The following is a 14,897-nucleotide window of genomic DNA, read 5'->3' as shown; positions in this document are numbered from 1 at the left end:
AAAGAAAAGGCGGCCTATTGACTGTGGAAGGAAGAAAAAGCTGGGAGAAGAGATGGGTTTGAACCGTGGAACATCAAGTACATGTGAGAGTGCTGGGATTTGATGGAATAAATAGGTTTTCGCCACCAAAAAAAATGTTTTTTTCATTTATTAAATATTGATATATTGTTACATTATATTCGCAAGCGCGGGAGAGAACAAAAGAAGCAGCGCACACTATGCCGTGACTCGGATTCGAACCGAGGTTGCTGCGGCCACAACGCAGAGTACGAACCACTATACGATCACGGCACCACACATCAGTGATTGAACTTCTGCCCGAACTATTTAAATAGCGCTTTAATGTAGCAAAACGTCCCAATGCGCTTCACAGGAGCGTTTTTAAACAATATTTGACACCGAGCCACAGAAGGAGATATCAGAAACAAAATACTGCGGATGCTGGAAATTTGAAATAAAAACAGACAATGCTGTAAATAATCAGCAAGTCAGGCAGCGTCTGTGGAAAGAGAAACAGAGTTAACGTTTCAGGTCGATGACCCTTCGTCAGAACTGGAAAAGGTTGAAGATTAAACAGTTTTTAAACAAGTACAGAGTCAGGGAAAGGGATGGGGGAGGAAGGGGAGGGGAGGAAAGAACAAAAGGGAAGGTCTCTGATCGGGTGGAGGGCAGGAGTGATTAAATAACAAAAGGGATGATGGTGCAAGGCAAGGAGGGTGGTAATGGAACCAGTAAAGAAACAAAAGATGGGACTAGAGGAGCTGTAAATGGCAACATTAGAACCATAACCAGCACTTGGTCTCCGAAAAAATGTGAGCAGTGTTTATGATCTGAAGTTATTGAAATCAATGTTGAGTTCAGAAGGTTGTAAAGAGCCTGATCGAAAGATGAGGTGCTGTTTCTCGAGTTTCTGTTGAGCTTCATTGGAACAGTGTAGGAGGCCGAGGACAGAGAGGTCAGAGTGGGATTGGGACAGAGAATTAAAATGGCAAGTGACCAGAAGCTCAGGGTCACACTCGTGGACTGGGCGGAGGTGTTAAGCAAAGCAATTACAAATAAATTGCTGTTTCACCTGGAAGGAATGTTTGGGACCCTGGAAGGTGGGAAGGGAGGAGGTGAAAGGGCAGGTGTTGCATCTCCTGCACTCGCATGGGAAGGTGCCGTGGGGAGGAGAGCGAGTGTTGGGGGTGATGGAAGAGAGGACCAGGGTGTCGTGGAGGGAGCGGTCCCTTCGGAAGGCTGAAAGTGGAGGGGAGGGGAAGAATATTTTGGTGGTGGCATCACGCTTGGACGTGGTGGAAATGGCAGAGGATCATACATTGAATGTGGAGGCTGGTGGGTGGAAAGTAAGTTTTTCATTGTATTTTCAACATCCAATATTGCAGATAAATGAAAGTGAAACTTCCAAGGCAGCAATGACCTTTTCGTCAGGGAATTGAACCCCGGTCTCCCGCATAATAGATAGGGATACTCACCACTATATTAACGAGGAATTGATGTTTGGCAGACCATAGGTCATTTGGATGATTTTAAAAATTCTTTCATGGGATGTGGGCATCGCTGGCTAGGCCAGCAGGTATTGCTCATCCCCAATTGCCCTTGAGAAGGTGGTGGTGAGCCTCCTTCTTCAACCGCTGCAGTCTGTGTGGTGAAGGTTCACCCACAGTGCTGTTCGATGGGGAATTCCAGGATTTTGACCCAGCGACGATGAAGAAACGGCGATGTACTTCCAAGTCAGGATGGTGTGTGAATTGAAAGGGACTGTGCAGGTGGTGTTGTTCCCGTGCACCTGCTGCCCTTTTCCTTCTCGGTGGTAGAGGTCGTGGGATTGGGAGGTACTTTCGAAGAAGCTTTGACGAATCGCTGCAGTGCTTCCTGTGGATGGTACACACTGCAGCCACGGTGCGCCGGTGGTGGAGGGAGTGAATGTTTAAGGTGGATGAGGTGCCAATCAAGCGGGCTGTTTTGTCCTGGAAGGTATTGAGCTTCTTGAGTGTTGTTGGAGCTGCACTCATCCAGGCAAGTGGAGAGTATTCCATCACACTCCTGACTTGTGCCTTGTAAATGGTGGAAAGGCTTTGGGGACTCAGGAGGTGAGTCACTCGCCACAGAATACCCAGCCTCTGACCTGCTCCTGTAGCCACAGTATTTATGTGGCTTGACCAGTTAAGTTTCCAGTCAATGGTGACCATCAGGATGTTGATAGTGGGGAATTCGGCGATGGTAATGCCGTTGAATGTCAAGGGGTGGTGGTTGGGCTCTCATAACTTGGATATGATCATTACCTGGCACTTGTCTGGCGTGAATGTTACTTGCCACTGATCAGCCCAAGCCTGGATGTTGTCCAGATCTTGCTGCATGCGGGCAGGGACTGCTTTGTTATCTGAGGCGTTGTGAATGAAGCTGAACACTGTGCAATCAATAGCGAACATCCCCGCTTCTGACCTTATGATGGAGTGAAGGTCATTGATGAAGCAGCTGAAGATGGTTGGGCCTTGGACACTGCCATGAGGAACTCCTGCAGCGATGTCCTGGGGCTGAGATGATTGGCCTCCAACAGCCACTGGGAGAGAAACTAGAGAAAGATGTGAGTTCAGGGCTAGGACAGGGGGGAACCGTGGGGGAAGGGAGGGAGCGGCAGGTGGACGGATGGTCTCAATCTTAGTGATAAAATAGTCCATGAGCTCCGCACAATTTTTGTGGTGAGGGTGGAGGAGGCAGGGGGTTCAAGGAGTTTCTTGTAGGAATAATAATTTGTAGTGAAGAAGAGATACTGGGGGTATCTTTACAGTCCAGAATGATCCGGGAATAGTGAGCAGTTTTCTGTCTCTCTCTGTTTCGGGCTGGTGAATTAGCCCGGGTCTGTTCACAGAGCGATTCTGCGTTTTATTTCTTCCTCATTATTGTGGTTCTGACATCGAGGTGAAGAGTGAGGCAGAGAACAGATTTTAAAATTGCTGGAATATCAGTGAAATTAAATCATGGAAAGTGGAAAAGTACGAGTCAGTTTTTCACTGTATTTTCCTCATCCGATGTTGCAGATAAATGAAAGTGAAGCTTCGAAAGGCAGACCTTCCCGTCGGGGAATTGACCCCAGTCTCCAGGGTGATAGACACTGACACTCACCATGATACGAACGAGGAACTGGAGCCGGAAGGGGATGGACGTTCACCACAGATGCTTCAGGTTTCAGTGAATCTGTTTGAATTATTCATTTGATGACAGTTTGTTTAACTTTCCACGGACCACTGTTGAAAGAAGAATGACCGACCACTTTTCCATCTCCTGTTGGATCATGATGTGGGGAGTGCGGGAGAGAGTGAGACAGAGGAAGAGACAGAGATCTTCTCAGGAAAACATAGAAAATATGAGGCACATACACAGACAGACAGACACAGTCACACAGAAACAGATACACATACACATGGAGTGTCTCAGAAATACTGAGAGTCAGAATATGGATAAATTGGCTGATTTTTGTTTTATTTCTGTCGTAGATTTCGTGAAATCTTACAGATCAATTAAAATGAGCATAAAACTCGAGGTACTCAATGCCGTGGAATTTTATTTCACTTCAGAATTATTAATTCTACAAGAAACTTGTTGAATTTTGAAACGCAGAAATGAAACAGGTTGATGAATGACGGGATCTGAAGTCTGTCAGATTTGAACCTGCGCGGGGGAAATGAATGAATTTCTAATCTGTCACCTAACCCACCAGTTAGTAAAAATCACAATTGCTCTGCATCCAGTCCTCAAATAGTCTCCGTACAATAATATTCTGAAAGTGACAATCACCTGTTTATTTTTCTATGTAGTTTTTTTTCAGGAAGAAGCTCGGCGAAGACATAAAATTAAAGTTGGCGTCTTAAAAATGCTTCCTCCCCGACGGGGAATTAAACCCCGGACTAAGGTGGGGCAACTCACCACGATAAGAGAGAAAGAAAGAACGAAAGAAAGACAGAGTCAGTTGTTGTTGTCTAACAAAGAGAAGGAAATGTAAAAGGTTCTTTCAAGAGTGGCCCGTGGAAAATGAAACAAACTGTCATCAAATAAATAGTGAAAAGAAATGCACTGATCCATGAAGCATGTCTAACACCATCTGGGATGAGTAGACGGTCAATGCAGTAGTTCCTCGTTAGTATAGTGGTGAGTATCCCCGCCTGTCACGCGGGAGACCGGGGTTCAATTCCCCTACGGGGAGATTAATCTTTTGCAGCCTTCAAAAGCTTTTCTCTCTTTTATCTCCAATATTGAATGTACAGTGTAAAACTGACTCGGAGTTTCCCACCTTCCTCAATTTAATTTCACTGATATTCCAGCGGTTTTAAAATCTGCTCTCAGCGTCACTCTTCACCTCGATGTTCGACTGGCTTCTGTGATGGTGGGGATTTCGGGAGGAGGCCGAGATGGATCATCCACTCGGCACTTCTGGCTGAAGACGGTTGCTGACACTTTGCACTCACGTGCTGGGCTTTACCATCATTGAGGATGGGGATGTTCATAGAGCCTCTTCCCGTTAGTTGTTCAATTATCCACCATCATTCACAAATGGGTGTGGCAGGACTGCAGAGCTTTGATCTGATCCGTTGTTTGTGGGATCGCTTGGTTTTGTCTACAGCATGCTGCTTCCACCGTTTGTCAAGTAGTCCTGTGTTACTTTCAGGTTATTGGTGTGTGTATGTTTGTGTGTGAGTGTTTATGTAGCTAGGAATGTGTGTGTTTGTGTATGTGTGACTATGACTATGTCTGTCTCACTTGTTATATGCGTTTCTGAGTGTCTCTCTCTTTCTTTCTCTGTCACTTCCTCCCTGTTCCCCACATGATTTTTCTCTGGACCTTGATCAACAAAGAGATAGAAAGTAAGTCTACTTTCAACAGTGGCATGTGGAAAGTTAATCAAATTGTCATCAAAGAAGTAGTTAAAATAGATTCACTGAAACATGCATCCTTTTCATTACTGTATGTGAGATCTTTCATGTCTGCGCCTGTTCCGAGACCTGTCTCTCTCCCTGTATCGCCATCTTTTTCTTTCCGTATGTCTCTCTCTGTTTCGGGCTGGTGACAGCGCGATTCTGTGTTTTGTTTCTTGCCGATCATTGTGGTTCTCACATCGAGCCGAAGAGTGAGGCAGAGAGCAGATTTTAAAATCACTGTGAAATCAAATTGTGGAAGTGGGAAAGGCCGAGTCAGTTTTTCATTGTATTTTCAACATCCAATATTGCAGATTAATGAAAGTGAAGCTTTTAAAGCAGTAACAACCTCCTAAATTGGGGATTGGAACCCCAGTCTACCACGGGACAGACAAGGATAGTCCCCACTATACTAACGAGGAATTGATGCAGGCTGGAAGGTACATTGACCACAGATGCTTCATGTTTTAGTGACTCTTTTTGAACTATTGTTTGTTTAATTTTCCACGGGCCACTGTTGAAAAAAGACTTCCCGACCACTTTTTCATCTCTTTGTTCGATTATGTCCAGAGTAAAATTATGTGGGGAGCGCGGGAGAGAGTGAGAGAGAGAAAGAAGGAGAAACAAATCCATTCAGGAAAACATCGAAAATGTGAGACACACACAGACACACGCATGCATTGACAGACACAAAAATATACAGAAAGACACACCTACACAAAGAAACAGACACACACGCATACATATAAACATAGAGTGACTCAAACATAGGGAGAGACAGACCAGTGGGAATTTGGACGATTTTTTTTCATTCTTTCATGGGATGAGGGCATCGTTGGCAAGGCCAGCAGGTATTGCTCATCCCTAATTGCCCTTGAGAAGGTGGTGGTGATCCTCCTTCTTGAACCACTGCATTCTGTGTGGTGAAGGTTCACCCACAATTCTGGTAGATGGGGAGTTCCAGGATTTTGACCCAGCGACGATGAAGGAACAGCGATGTACTTCCAAGTCAGGATGGTGTGTGAATTGAAGGGGAATGTGCAGGTGGTGTTGTTCCCATGCACCTGCTGCCCTCTTCCTTCTGGTGGTAGAGGTCACGGTTTTGGGCGGTCCTTTCGAAGAAGCTTTGGCGAGTTGCTGCAGTGCATCCTGTAGATGGTACACACTGCAGCCACGGTACGCCGGTGGTGAAGAGAGTTAATGTTTAAAGTGGATGAGGTGCCAATCAAGCGGGCTGTTTTGTCCTGGATGGTGTCGAGCTTCTTGAGTGTTGTTGGAGCTGCACTCATCCAGGCAAGTGGCGAGTATTCCATCACACTCCTGACATGTGCGTTGCAGATGGTGGAAAGGCTTTGGGGAGTCAGGAGGTGAGTCACTCGCCGCAGAATACCCTACTTCTGACCTGCTCCTATAGCCACAGTATTAATGTGGCTTGACCATTTAAGTGTCTGGTGAATGGTAACGCCCAGGATGTTGATGGTGGGCGATTCGGCAACCGTAATGCCATTAAATGTCAAGGGGAGGTGGTTGGACTCTCTCTTCTTGGAGATGATCATTGCCTGGCACTTGTCTGGCGCGAATGTTAGTTGGATGTTGTCCAGGTCTTGCTGCATGCGGGCACGGACTACTTCATTATTTGAGGGGTTGTGAATGAAACTGAACACTGTGCAATCAATAGTGAAAATCCCCACTTCTGACCTTATGATGGAGTGAAGGTCATTGATGAAGCAGCTGAAGATGGTTGGGCCTCGGACACTGCCCTGAGGAACTCCTGCAGCGATGTCCCGGGGCTGAGATGATTGGCCTCCAACAACTACTATCATCTTCCTCTGTGCTAGCTATGACGCCAGCCACTGGAGAGTTTTGTCTCTGATTCACATTTACTTCAATTTTATTCGGGCTCCTTGATGCCACACTCGGTCAAATGCTGCCTTGATGTCAAGGGCAATCACTCTCACCTCAACTCTGGCACTCAGCTCTTTTGTCCATGTTTGGACCAAGTCTATAATGAAGTCTGGAACCGAGTGGTCCTGGAGGAACCAAAAGTGAGCATCGGTGAGAAGGTTATTGGTGAGTAAATGCCGCTTGATAACACTGTCGACGACACCTTCCATCACTTTGCTGATGATTGAGAGTAGACTGATGTGGCGGTTATTGGATGAATTGGATTTGTCCTGCTTTTTGTGGACAGGACATACCTGGGCAATTTTCCACTTTGTTGGGTAGATCTCACTGTTGTAGCTTGGCTAGAGGCGCGGCTAGTTCTGGAACTCAAGTCTTCAGCACTACAGCCAGGATTTTGTCGGGGCCCTTTGCCTTTGCTGTATCCAATGCACTCAGCCTTTCCTTGATATCAAGTGGAGTGAATCGAATTGGCTGAAGACTGGCTTCTGTGATGGTGGGGATCTCAGGCGGAGGCCGAGAAGGAGCATCCACTTGGCACTTCCGGCTGAAGATGGTTGCAAACACTTCATCCTTGTCTTTTGTACTTACATGCTGGGCTCTGCCATCATTGAGGATGGTTGTCCATCACCAATCAGGACTGGATGTGGCAGGACTGCAGAGCTTTGATTTGATCCGTTGTTTGTGGGATTGCTTAGCTCTGCTCTATAGCATGCCACTTCTGCTATTTGGCTTGTATGTAGTCCTGTGTTGTATCTTCATCAGGTTGGCACCTCATTTTAGGTACGCCTGGTGCTGCTCCTGACACGCTCTTCTACACCCCTCATTGAACCAGGGTTGATCCATTGGCTTGTTGGTAATGGTAGAGTGAGGGATATTTCGGGCCATGAGGTTACAGATTGTGGAGGAATACAATTCAACTGCTGCTGATGGCCCACAGCACCATATGGATGCCCAGTTTGGAGCTGCATAGATCTGTTCTGAATCTATCCCATTGAGCACGGCCACCACACAATATGCTGGACAGTGTGAAGACGGGACTTTGACTTCACAAGGACTATGCGGTGATCACTCCTACCAATGATGTCATGGACAGATGCATCAGCAACAGGTAGATTGGTGTGGAAGAAGTCAAATAGGTTTTTCCCTCGTGTTTGTTCTCTCACCACCTGCCACAAGCCCAGTATGGCAGTTATGTCCTTCAGGACTCGGCCAGCAGTGGTGTTACCAAACCACTCTTGACGATGGACAGTGAAGTTCCCCACCCAGAGTACATCCGGTGCACTTGCTACCCTCACTGCTTCCTCCAAGTGGTGATCAACAGGGAGGAGTAACGATTCATCAGCTGAGGGAGGGCGGTAAGTGGGAATCAGCAGGAGGTTTCCTTCCCTTTTTTGACCTGATACCATGAGATTTCATGAGGTCCGGAGTCAATGTTGAGGACTCTCACGGCCACTCCCTCCTGACTGTATACCACTGTGCCGCCACCTCTGGTGGGTCTGCCCTGCAGGTGGGACAGGACCTACCCAGGAACAATGATGGAGAAGTCTCGGGCTTTGGCTGAAAGATATGATTCTGTGAGTGTGGCGATGTCAGGCTGTTGCTTGATCAGTCTGGGACAGCTCTCCCAATTTTGGCACAAGTCCCCAGATGTTCGTGAGGTGAACTTTGTAGGGTCGACTGTGCTGGGATTGCCTGAGCCTTGTCCAGTGCCGGGTGGCCCGTACTGTTTTATTCTTATTACGACTTTCATGTAACAGGATTGTGCAACTGAGTGGCTTGTTAGGCCATTTCAGAGAACCGTTAAGAATCAATCACATTGCTATTGGTCTGAGGATGGCATGTTTCCTTCCCTCAGGCGGGCATCAGTGAACCAGAGGGATTTTTATGACAATCCAGTACATTCACAGTTACCATTTCTGATAGTAGCTTTTCAGTCCCGATTTTATTTAATGAACTGAGTTTAAATTCCCCAGCTCCTGTGGTGGAGATTTGAACTCATGACTCCCGATTATTAGTCCGGGCCTACTGGATTACTCGTCCAGTAACATCATCACTATGTGACCGTACCCTTTCCCTTGGGCTTAAGGGAGAGGAGACGAGACCTGTACCAGGGTGGCCGAACAGTGTGAGAGAGAGTAATGGTTTTAATGGGGACAACTGCATCAAAAGTGGAGGTGAGAGTGTGATTGAGCAGATCGGTAGCTGCAGAAATGTCGTGGTGAATGGAGGGCCAAAGGCTGGACAGTTGGGACTTTGAAATTGTGATTGTAAGTGACTTGGGGGGAGGGTTTTTTTGATGGGCGAACACAGAAGGAAGTGGGTTTTGGAGGGGGAAGGGGGATGTGGGTACAGAGGGATACAAGGAAGTGATCAGGGATGGCCTTATCCGTGAGAATAGTGATGAGTATCTTCGCCTGTCACGTGGAAAGACAGGGGTTCAATTCCTCCGACGGGGCGATTAAACTTTCTGCCTTCAAAAGCTTCACTTTCATTTATCTGCAATATTGGATGCAGGAAATACAGAGCAAAACTGACTCGGAGTTTCTCACTTGCCACAATTTAATTTCACTGATATTCCAACGGTTTTAAAATCTGCTCTCTGTCACTCTTCACCTCGATGTCAGAACCACAATAATGAGGAAGAAATGAAACGCACAATCTCACCGTGAATAACATCAACTAAAACTTGCATTTATATCGAGCCTTTAAGGTAGTGAAACGTCCCAAGGCGCTTCAAAGGAGCGATTTTCAAACAAAATTTGACACCGAGCCACGTAAGGAGATATTAGGACAGGTGACCAAAAGCTTGGTCAAACAGGCAGGTTTTAAGGAATGTCTTAAAGGAGGATGTGAAAGGTGCTATATCAATGCAAGTTCTTTGTTTCTCACAGGGGGCCGTGTCTTGTTCCTCGTCTCATTGAGATCTCAGTTAATTGGTCTGTTCTCTCCACAGATGGGGCCCGACTCGCTGAGTGTTTCTAGAATGTTGTGAGTGACTCGGGTTTTAGAGTAAATGATAAAAGGACTGTCGTCAAACACTCGGCCATGAGCTGCTGCCCAGCTGCTGAGTGACCTGTCGGGACATTGTTGTTTGCTTCCCTTCAGCTTGTGGTTCTGGATTTTTGATGCACTGTCCCTTTAAGAGCTGTGGTCTGCCTGCAGCGGTCAGACAAGTCGCAAAGGCTCCCAGAACTATGCTTGGCTCTGTCTTTCACTGAGGTGCAGAGATCAGCCAGACTTTAACGTAAATTCCACCAGCTGGCAGAAAAGAGTGAGTAACAACTCGTTTGAGCCCAGAGTGTGAGCTGCGGCCAATAATAAAGAAGTGAAAAATTATCTTATAAGAACAGAAGTGGGTCATTCAGCCCCTCGATCCTGTGCCGCCATTCAGTCAGATCATGGCTGATCTGTACCTCAACTCCAATTACCCGCCTTTGATCCATATCCCTTGATATCTTCATCAAATAAAAATCTATCAATCTCAGTCTCAAAAATCATTTTGAGTTAACTACCGTTAGCCAGAAAGAGAGGAAATCAGGAAGAAAATGGAGTTCCAGAGAAAGAGGGAATAAAAGAGGTAGATTAACAGACAGAGAAATTTGGGAGTCCAGTAAAAGGAGTGTTTGTGAGGGAGAGAGACCTGGGCATTGGGAGAGACAGAAAGAGGGGGAACGAGTGAAACAAGGTGACACGGACTGTGCTAAATTACATAGCAGGGCGACAGGGAATAGCAGGACCGGTCTGGGAATGGGAGTACAGAAGATTCAAGTTAAAATGACACATTGGTGAACTGGGTTTCGATATTTCTTACACTGTGTGCTTGTGGTTTCAATCTTCATGTAATTTATTAAACTTAGAAATTGTGACTCTGTCATTGTTGAACTCATTGCTCCAAAAGGTTACTCAGCTGGTCGATGTGTAATGTTCCGTCACCTTAATGAGTGTGATAGTCAAAGGTCAGATGGGACCAAAACTTATTTGTTCAGGAGTCTGTAAGTAATATGTGATGTCAGTCGGGATGCGATCTAATTGTCCCATTCGGGGTTTATTTACACTATAAGTATCTCGCTGTTTTAACTTCGTTACCTGACTATCGCAGTTCACATACCTCTTTACAGCACCGAAAGAAATCGTCTTCGCAGAGAAATGGGTCTGCCGCTATTTACGGAGATAGAATTCATTTATTATCCTGTTCTGGCAGCAATTGGAGTACCTGGTAAGTCATTATCAGCACGTCCGGTGTAAGTAACAGAATGTTTAACTATGTTGCTGTTTGTGCTCTGAGCCTGGTAAATGTGGAATGTTATTCTTCACCGTTTTGTGATACAGTTAAAACTTCCATCCTTGTCCCATTGGTCAATGCACCGAGGAACTCACCCTCGCTCTGTGCTGAACTGTCGAGTCTGGGGTCTAAATGTGTCCTTGGTGCTCCCTGGCCAGGCAGGGGTAAAACAGGCAGGGCGCACGGTCCTGAGTGTAATCCACTGCCTCCTGGTGGAAAGCGCGCCTGTTGTGGAGATCGGGTGAGGAAGGACCGGGTGAGATTGTCGTGTTTCCCGAGGACCGATCGCCTGGGGTTCCGGAGAGCAGATTGCGGCTGTGTATCCCGGCATGAGTCAGTGTCTTCAGGCATCAGATAAATAAAACATGTGACAGAAACTGTCCTCCTCACTCGAAGGTACAATCTTGTGTTCCCGTCAAATGTTCCTCTCAGATCATAATTATATTTCAGCAAAATGGCTTCACAGGACTTTTGATGTGTTTGATGTTTAAAGTATTGTTTGGACGAGTTGAATGACGATGACTGTATACTTCAGTCCATGTGTGTTATTGTGGAGAGTGGGGAAACCAGTCTTGACACTGGTTCGGGAGGGGGATTAACTGGAGACCATGAGTGAGAGTTGGCGGTGATTTGTTCTTATACCGCGCGGCTCCTGGGATCGATCTCTTATTCCGAGGATCCGACTGTCCTTTGTTTTTCTCACGCCTTGTGCTGAGATATAAAGACTGGACCTGGTTATAACTGGAGCACGTTACAGAATTAAATTCCTTGACATATTGTGTCATGATCCATTCACAATACTCCACTGGAAACCTGATCTAATTAATTACTGAAAGATGACGGGCAGCAACTCAATACCAGGCTCGTGTTTTCAATGTATTTTCTAAAATCAAAGTCTCTGGTATTGTGTGGGTCAAATCATTAGGTTTTTCCCCCGTATTACGATTTAAGCCAAATCCAGAGTCACCTTGTCTGTATTTCCTGATTTAACTCGTCTTGTCGTCTTTCACTTTCATAGTTGGTGACGTTCTGCCCCGCGGACCTCCCAGTGTCGGAATCGACTGAATAAACTTAATCTCAAGGATCACAAGTGAGGACTCAGCTGTCGGGTGAGGGATCCCGGGGCCACCGTCACCCGAAAGGAACCTCCCAGAATGAGCTGCCCCTTCGGAACAGGAGGCAGAAGCCAAGGGGAAAAACCAATAAATAAACACAATCATAGCCCATGTACATCGGTTAAACTGAGAGCTCATTGATCAGCCCGGTTGGTGATTTCACTGTTTCTGTCTCTCTCTTTCTCTCAGTGAACTTGCTGGCGATTGTGATCCTGTCCCGTGGAAAGTGCGGTCTCTCCAAATGTATCACTCGCTACCTGGTGGCCATGGCGACGGCGGATCTCCTGGTGATTGCCTGTAATGTGATCTTATATCGGATTGCTCATCTTTATTGGTGGGACACTTTCCTGCTCTACACTCGTGTTTGCAGATTCATTCTCTTCCTGGCTCCTACTGCCACAGACAGTTCTGTTTGGTTAACGGTCGCTTTTACCTTTGATCGTTTTGTAGCCATTAGTTGTCAGAAGCTGAAAACAAAATATTGCACCGAGAAAACTTCACTTGTGATTATCGTGACTTTGAGCGCGCTGTTCGGTTTAAAGAATATTCCCCGGCCCTTCGTGTATGATCATTACCCTACTGTTAACAATATACCATGGGGTTGCCTTGTATCATCACAGTTTTATGTTCTACCCGCATGGATCGCATTTTCTTGGATTGAACAGCTGTTAACCCCGTTGCTTCCATTCTGTTTGATTTTATTGTTTAATGCTCTCACCGTCAGACGCATTTTAGTGGCCAGTCGGGCCCGAAGGAGCCTCCGGGACCTCAGCAATGGTGAGAATGACAAGGACCCTGAGATGAAGAACCGCAGAAGGTCCATCGTTTTACTTTTTGCCATATCCGGCAGTTTTATCCTGCTCTGGATGACAACGGTCGTATATTTTTTATATTATCGAATTTCAGGTGTCTTTAACCGCCGATCTTTGTTTAACCCTTTTGCAACCTTCGAACAAGCGGGAATTCTGCTTCAGCTTCTGAGTTCCTGTACGAACACGGCCATTTACACAGTGACCCAGAGTAAGTTCAGAGAGGAGCTGCTCAATGTGATTAAATATCCGTTTACTCTAATTGGTAAATTGGTCAAATGAAGAAAACGGCTGAAGTGAAGCTGGAACTGACTTCCCAACATCACAACTCAATTCCAGATCAAAATTATCACCTCAATTTACCAAAGGGACTCAGCATCAGGGCCAACGCTATCTCCTTTAAACACATTTCTTCTCAAAAGTTAGATCAAAATTTAATTTTACAGCAGCCGACAAAAAATGAGCAAAAGCAACAGACAGTAACATTATCAAAACATGTTCCTGTATTCAGATCATTTTTTAAACACGTCCTCAGGGAATCTGACCCGAAATGTAATTGTCCGGAGGAAGGGCTGTGAATTAGCGACTGGATATTAGTTTCCACCGGACCGGACTAATAATCGAGCCCCGCCTACAGCATCTGTGGGGTTAATTCTCTCTTTTAACTATTTCTGGGCCCCCTTAAAACATTCCTGTAACTCCGTGTCTGTGATATTTTTAACAGCCGTTGGTCCTCAATAGTCTGGGAATCACTGATGGGTTTTTTTTCTGCCTTCTCCCGGATTCAGGAGGCAGGCAAGGGCTGTCGTTTTGCTCTGCTCAGACCTCCACTCAGCTCGGTTCTGAAGTGTTTACTGGAAGTGCAGTCAGAATGACGCTTGATTTTTTTTGATTTTTTTTGTGTTTTTAGGCCCCCCTTTTATAAGAAGCGGGGTTTAGGGTGTGTTCATGTGCAGAAAAACCAAAAAACCCAAAATAAGTGTCAAATTTAAATTTTATTATTTCGGTCCAGGATGCACTCCAGCCCCTGCGGTGCCCCCCGGTCGCGGAAAGCCCCAAGCGTACCGGCAGACACCGCGTGCTCCATCTCCAGGGCCACCCAGGCACGGAGAATTCCGCAGAAGAGAGGCCGACAGTTGGAGCGACCGCCCCCACGGGCCCCGTCTAACCTGGACCTGTGGATGGCCACCTTGGACAGGCCCACGAGGAGATCCTCCGACTGACCCGCCCTCCTCCTCACCCGGTGGCCAAAGACGAGGAGCGTGGGACTGAAACGCAGCCAGAAGTTGTGGAGCAGCCCCTTTAAATAGTGGAACAGGGGCTGCAACCTCTCACACTCCTTGTAGACATGAAACACGGAATCATTCAGGCGCAGAAGGTCTGTTGATGTTTCAAAACAGGCGTGAAGTCTTTTTTTTAAAAATCAGGCCAATGACTCAGTTAGAATAGTTGATGGAGGAATTTCACAGGAGTAGATGAAGTTTCAGTCACTCAGAAGGGATTAACAGAGAGTAAAGCCGGGTTAGCTGGAGGCACTGCCGCAGAAGGGGAACCGAGGAATGAGTGAATGCACAGAAGGCCAGTGTTGGAGGATCAAAGAGTGTGGGACATGGAGATGGAGGCGTTTGCAGAGGTCGGACAGGCAAACCTTGGAGGGACTTATAGGGAACGTGTTGAGGGTCAGGAAACCAATGGAAGTCAATGAGATCTGATCAGTGGAGCAATGGGAGGGCGGGGTATGGGGATCGGCAGGGAGGTGATCGAAGGGGAGGAGTCCAGAGATAATGCTCAAAGGAAGAGACGTTGACAAAGCAGGAAGGGGTGAGGCCAATGTGTGTTTGGAAGAAATCCACGGCAACACCACAGAGGTTAG

At 46.5% G+C, this 14,897-nt stretch overlaps 3 protein-coding genes and 1 long non-coding RNA gene across 4 annotated transcripts in view; 2 read left to right on the top strand and 2 right to left on the bottom strand.

Moving 5' to 3' along the window:
* Nucleotides 1-14,897, bottom strand: part of LOC137302350 (uncharacterized) — a 413,555-nt gene that overhangs the window by 210,895 nt on the left and 187,763 nt on the right. The window lies entirely within an intron of this gene.
* The window catches only part of LOC137302345 (zona pellucida sperm-binding protein 3-like), a 1,023,493-nt gene that overhangs the window by 886,393 nt on the left and 122,203 nt on the right, over nt 1-14,897 (top strand). The window lies entirely within an intron of this gene.
* The window catches only part of LOC137301949 (zona pellucida sperm-binding protein 3-like), a 71,345-nt gene that overhangs the window by 20,226 nt on the left and 36,222 nt on the right, over nt 1-14,897 (bottom strand). The window lies entirely within an intron of this gene.
* Nucleotides 12,341-14,712, top strand: LOC137301951 (probable G-protein coupled receptor 139; the record flags this gene model as incomplete). Its single annotated transcript, XM_067971670.1, has 1 exon — nt 12,341-14,712. A coding segment is annotated over one exon (966 nt), but the record flags the coding sequence as incomplete, so codon positions are not given.

The sequence above is a fragment of the Heptranchias perlo genome, chromosome 35, assembly GCF_035084215.1.
Source record: "Heptranchias perlo isolate sHepPer1 chromosome 35, sHepPer1.hap1, whole genome shotgun sequence".
Classification (NCBI taxonomy): Eukaryota; Metazoa; Chordata; class Chondrichthyes; order Hexanchiformes; family Hexanchidae; genus Heptranchias; species Heptranchias perlo.
The sequence above is the reverse complement of the archived record's forward strand: the minus strand, read 5'-3'. Positions and strand labels throughout refer to the sequence as shown.